General features: G+C 46.3%; 1 protein-coding gene across 4 annotated transcripts in view; it reads left to right on the forward strand.

Annotated features, from left to right (window-relative positions):
* Nucleotides 1-4,908, forward strand: part of LOC146560650 (uncharacterized) — a 32,445-nt gene extending 27,537 nt beyond the window's left edge. For all 4 annotated transcript variants that reach the window (XM_085296055.1, XM_085296058.1, XM_085296056.1 and 1 more), the window contains 6 exons: nt 281-488; nt 1,489-1,627; nt 2,292-2,361; nt 2,657-2,703; nt 2,894-2,952; nt 3,734-4,908. In XM_085296055.1, the coding sequence (XP_085152181.1) occupies nt 281-488; nt 1,489-1,627; nt 2,292-2,361; nt 2,657-2,703; nt 2,894-2,952; nt 3,734-3,776 (566 nt within the window). In that variant the 3' untranslated portion in view covers nt 3,777-4,908. The remainder of the gene's footprint in view (nt 1-280; nt 489-1,488; nt 1,628-2,291; nt 2,362-2,656; nt 2,704-2,893; nt 2,953-3,733) is intronic.
* Nucleotides 4,909-6,000: the final 1,092 nt, after the last annotated feature.

A 6,000-nucleotide genomic window follows, 5' to 3' on the forward strand; every position in this document is an offset into this window, starting at 1 on the left:
AAGCTGGAAGCTTGTTAGAGCTGCAGGAGGAAGGAAACAGTTGGGTTTGGTGTCAGGTCATGTTTGATCAGTTTGATATCGAATCACCAGTAAAACTTTAATGTTTGTAGAGTCATAATAATGAAATCTGTGGTCATGATGAGTGTGGACATTCACCTTTGGAGCAGGAGGTCTGAGGGGAGAGCAGGACAGCATCACCGTGCAGATCGTTAGTTACAATATCTAACCACACAAACTGTTTCTTCTCCTATGACGGTTTTTGCTGCTCTTCCCGCTGCAGTGGTGGATCTCCTCTACTGGCGTGATGTGAAGACCACGGGCGTGGTGTTCGGCGCCGCCCTGCTGCTGCTCCTCTCCCTGACGGTGTGCAGCATCGTGAGTGTGTGCTCCTACATCTGCCTGGCCCTGCTCTCAGTCACAATCTGCTTCAGGATATACAAAGGCATCCTGCAGGCCATCCAGAAGTCAGATGAGGGACACCCATTCAAGTGAGTACCGCCCGTCTGCAGAGTTGTCAGAGGTTGAAGTCCATAAAGTCGCCTCTACATTAGCAGAGTTTGATTATTTTTCCATGTTTTCTTGAAAAATGTCAAAGTGTCAGACGGTGAGTCGTGTGTCCACGGGAGCTGCTGAGGGCAAATTAAGCTGGTTGGAGACCTGCAGCACCTCCCTGTAGTGAAGGACACACAGTGTCGACCCAGAGCTGCAGTAGATGCTCTGGCCTCTTCGGTTTTAGGGTCAAAGGTCATTAATAAAAACAACAAATCTGTTCTGAGCTGCTGGAAAAGCTCGAGCAGTTTCATCGGCACTGAGTTTCCATAAAATCTGTCTCGACGAGATAAAACGAAGCAGATCTTTGATCAAACAAAACAGGAAATAAAGGTTTGTTTTAAAATGCCAGGAAAATCCTCCTGAGGGGATTTAACCAGCAGGAGGAGAAATGGGAGGAGCTTTCAGCTGTGAGCGAGGAGGAGATGAAGCTTCGGCATTCATAGATTGGAGTTGAATGACTTGGCAGGTGCAGAGCGGTGAGGGACGGGAACGCCGAGTTATTTATCGTAACGACGTGAAAACAGCCTGACTGACTTCATCAGTTTGTTCTTGAGCAGCGAGTTCGAGCGTCCACCATTCATACGACCAGAGAACGTGACGTTTTTTTGATACAGAGACTGGTTTTACTGGTTTTGAAGTTGAACTTGGATGTTATATTTTTCTATAAAAATTCAAACTAATCATCGATATAAAAGAAAAATGTGGGAAAATATATTGTAAATGTCTTAAGTGGCACTAAAGTGGTTCAAATGTCGACAAGCCACGCCCCTAATAATGCATACGTGAAGCATTAAGTTTAAAAGGGTGAGTCATAAATGTCTCGTATGAAGGGGAAAGGATCTATAGTGCCAAAACACAGACTCACCGCTGCCTCTGCTGGACGCTAGAGGAACTGCAGCATATCTTTACAGTGTTGACCTCTGCTGTGCCCTGCAGGCAGTATCTGGACCAGGAGGTGGCGCTGTCTGAAGACATGGTCCACAAGTACAGCGACATGGTTCTGGCCAAGCTCAACAAGACCATCGGTGACCTGAGACGCGTGTTCCTGGTCGAGGACCTGGTCGACTCCATCAAGGTGAGTTTGAAGGCTCGTGTTTCTCTGCAAGTGTCCCGTAGCTCCGCCCACAGCTCCCCCCGCATGACGTGGGCGCTGCTTTTTGAGGCTGTGTTAATGAGCGGCACCTGCACTGACTTACTGCGAGTGCAGGTCAGCGTTCAGGCGGCGCTGCAGCTGTCGGGGGCTGTCGTCGCCTCGCTGAGCCCCTCCCACCCCCCGGCCTGCTGTCCAAATACAGATCTGCAGCTCAGCGGGCAGACGCGCCGCCGAGATTCCCTTAGAGGGTAAAAAAACTGATAGTTTTAATCCCCCCAGGAGCCGCTTCAAGCCTCAGGAATGTCTCACAGACAGGGTGCATTCTGGGATACCCCCGCTATTCTTCTGCCTCTGCTCCAACTTCCTGTTGTTGTCCCGAGTTTTTCCCACCGCAGCAGCGGGTCACACGTGTTTCAGTGAGCCTGCAGCCTGAGATGGCACGCTTTAACTGCATCCGCTTACATCACAGCTTCACAAACACAGACTCCACCTCCTAACCTTTGACCCTTCAGTGTGTTAAACCACTGTTCCCTGATTCCTGTGAATATGAAATCAGAAACAAAGTCACAGTTGAGCTGGATGAACCTTTAGTTTTACTCATGAAGTTCTCGAGCCTCCGCTGACTCGTCTCTTCTTCTTCTCTTAGTTTGCCGTGTTGATGTGGATCCTGACCTACGTCGGCGCCTTGTTCAACGGCCTCACTCTTCTTATTCTGGGTGAGTCACAGCGGGGGCGATGATGTCACCAGTCTTAGGGTGGAGGTCTGTGTGTTGTCTCCCTTTGACTCCATCTGGTGGAGATTTTAGGAACTTGCACTGGTCGATTTTGTCTGTCTTCATCAAATGACCAAAACGAAATCCTTTGGAGTCAAATCACAGATAAATGTAACGTTTGTTAAACAGGAAGTCGCGTTAAGATGAACTGCTTTAAAGTGCAGTTTGAGGTTCATTTACATAAAAATACTCGAGTAACACGAAGCACACTCAGCCGCCTCCTCTTCTCCTCCTGCAGGTGTGATCGCAGTCTTCAGCTGCCCGATCATCTATGAAAAGCACCAGGTGAGGGCTCATTTTACCCACAATGCACCATTCTGTCTGCAGGTTTGAGGGTGCTTGATGGACTGCTGGGAAATAAACCACAGCCAGTAAAGATGTTCTCTACTTGTTTTTGTTATTTTACTGTTAAATACAGAAAGAACGTCGATGATGGAGGTGCTCGTTCTAGTTTTAATGTGTGTGTGTGTTTCAGGCTCAGATCGACCATTACCTGGCTCTCGTCAACAACCAGATCAAAGACGTCGTTGGAAAGTAAGTGAGCAGCAAAACAGCAACTTCCTGTTGTCAAAGCCAACAAAGCCACTGTTTTTAAATTAAGTGTCTGCTGTGGTCGGGCTCGCGGCGGGGGCCTCGCGGCGGCCGTGTTGTATTCTTGAAGACGTCGGTAGTTTCATATCTAGGAGAAGCTGCAGAGCAGACTGAGACAAGTGCAGTTTTAAATCTAACCAATTAAACGTGAGCCCTCGGAGCTGCTGTCAGCTCACTGTTCATGATTATTGGAGTTGTGGATGCACTCGTCCACTATCTCCAGTTTTATTTCTGCTGATGTTGTCGTATTAATAAGACTGATGGTCACATGGTTTCTGCTGAAGGCGCGACTTAAACGTTTTTCTTAACTGTGTCAGATCAAATCCAACAAATACATCCAGGAATATTTCAGGCAGCAGGGCTGCTCTTAGTGAGGCTCACGTTAGTTTCCCAGCTCAGTCTCTGAGACTGACGGGAGAACAATGTAATCGGAGTACTCGGACACATCGATTCGCTCCCTCCAAACCCTTTGCTGACTTCCTCCGTGCTGTGAAGTAAAGAGTGAACTCCCCTCAGCTGCAGTCTGAATCAGCTGTGTGACTCCTCCATGGGATCAGTCTGTGCTGCGCTAAAGAGATTCCCACATAATTATACACAAAACATTAAAACGTTTTAACCTGATTGTTTCACGCCCAGACGCCTGATCTTTAACGGCCACTTTGATGTTTGCGTTTCTGTCTCGTTCTCGTGCTGACGGCTCGTCTGTTCTCTGATTCGTTCACAGGATCCAGGCGAAGGTGCCCGGGATGAAACGCAAGACAGAGTGACGGAAACAGGAAGTGGGAGTTGGATTCAGGAAGTCCTGAGCCAGATGATTTGATTGAAGGATGGGGGTGTGTGGGTGGGTGAGGGGAGACGGGGTGGATATGAAGGAAGGCTGGAGGAGGGGGAGGGGTTTGGCGTGGACGCAGCCCTTCCAACTGCATTTGTCAAAATAATAAAACATTTTTTTCCAGTTCAGAATTCCTTTTATGTTTTTGTTTTCTGGGAAAGTTGCAGCCGTGTGACGACTCCGAGGTCGGCGCGATGATTTTTCACGTCCCCCTCCCCCGTTTGATTTTTCTTTTTAAAGTCGAGTTTTGAAATGTTTGTTTCTGCGCTTGAAGAAACGCATTTGGATCTTGAGCGAACCCTCGCTCCCTCCACCCGGCGCGCTGTGGGAGGTCGGCTGCTCCTCGGCCGGGTTCGGGGGATCCGTTTTCTGTTTTTGACTTTAGGTTTTCCAGCTGAAGGGTTCGTTTTTGCGTCGGCTGCGGTCGACGAGCGCGAGCGGCCGGCGGCGCCTCTGTTTTTGTTTCTTTTGGTCTGAATATTCTCGCTGATTTTCGGTGTATTTTTGTGATTTCCTGTCGTGTCCCTGAAGCTTGGAGCTCGTTCCTCGGTACGCCGGTTTCGCCTCGATGTGACGAACGACGGATTCGCGAACGACGTCTTTGACTCCTGATGAGGCAGCGGGGGGAGGGAGGAGGGTCGTACTACCTTTTAAAATCTTCATCGCTTCTGAGTAACTCTAGTTAGAAACATCTAGAAATCTTTGCCGGACGATTTAAACACATTCATTACATAAAAGTCGTTATTTCCACGTCATCGCAGCCGTCTAGTGACAAACTCTGGAAGGAACGTTTACATTCATCAACATCAGAAAATATTTAAAAAGATTAAAAAGAACCATCCATGGGATTAAAGTAAGCATTCTGTCTGTGGAGCCGTCATCTTAATAAAGTTGCAACTTGATGTGACTTTTGGGAAACCTTCACGCATTTGTTTGTTATGCAAGTATAATTGTGAATGATAAACTTCATACTTCAATTGTGACGATAAAAAGCTTCCAGCCGGGAGCCGTGTTTGTGGAATGCATTGTGAGATGTAAACAATTATCAATAAAGCTTCTAGACGAAAGCCCCGCCTCCTCGTCTGTCCGTCACTTCCTGTTGCTTGTTAAATACGGAAGCCCGTTTATGCTCAAACGAGAGGAACAAAGGAAAGTAACTTTAAAAAAAAAAAGTAAAATTCCCAGCAGTTTGATGTGTTGAATGTAGAACTAAATGCACACAGGAGCATAAGAAGTACGATATTTTTATACTCGTGAGAAATCAAGATTCTTTGGTGATGAGCTGGATCAAGTTGCACTTTAAAAGGGTTTTAAATCATGATTAGAAATGAAGACAATTTAAACCCAGCCCATATTTATAAATACTCTGCAAATTTAATCTTTAATATTCATTCAGTCACAAAGAAAATTATGTTATAATTATAACATTAAATATGTAGTAAAATAAAATTTGTTGTAATTTGCTGGGTTATATTTGAATTCAAATTAAATATTCAAATAAAATAAACTGATGAACTCGTGATTGTGACTCATCAACATTAAGATGAAGGTGGCAGAAATGAGCGTCCACAGCAGGTTGTCTGTGGGTGAGGCTGAAGCTGCTCCTGAACTGGCTCCTCCAACACTTTCAGGTTTGATGACTAAATGATCGATTACTGATTAAAGTTTTACATTTACAGGCTTTGTTTTTCTTACGCATCGTTGGTTGCATAAAATCATGTCCCGGATGATTCCCGTGTTTGTGGAAGAACGACTCCTGTGCTCTCTGAAGTCTGTCTCTGGGACAGACCTTGGATGAGCTCTGGTTGAGTCTAATGAAAACACTAGTCAGACCTGTCTGTGTGAAAGTGAAGAAAGTTTGTGCTCTTGAACGGGCTGAGTTATCACCACCTGAGACCAGGTGTGACTGCAGTCAGCAGACGGCTCACAGGAGAGAAAGAAACTTTGAACTCTTCGCAGGTTTAATCTGGATCAGATCAGGTCTGTTTTCCAGCTCGAGTCTCTCTGACGTCAGAGCGCGTCCTCCTCCCTCCTGCTGATGAAGAGTCTGTAAACCTGCATCATCCCCTCACCACTTTTACCCCCCATGTTTTTATTATCATGACTTCCTAATCAATCTTTCACTTCTATTCCTTATAATCCTTTATGCATATCATCCC

The sequence above is a fragment of the Mchenga conophoros genome, linkage group LG13 (assembly GCF_057382185.1).
Source record: "Mchenga conophoros isolate Kocher_MC1m ecotype Shallow Benthic linkage group LG13, M_conophoros_male_GT1.1, whole genome shotgun sequence".
Classification (NCBI taxonomy): domain Eukaryota; kingdom Metazoa; phylum Chordata; class Actinopteri; order Cichliformes; family Cichlidae; genus Mchenga; species Mchenga conophoros.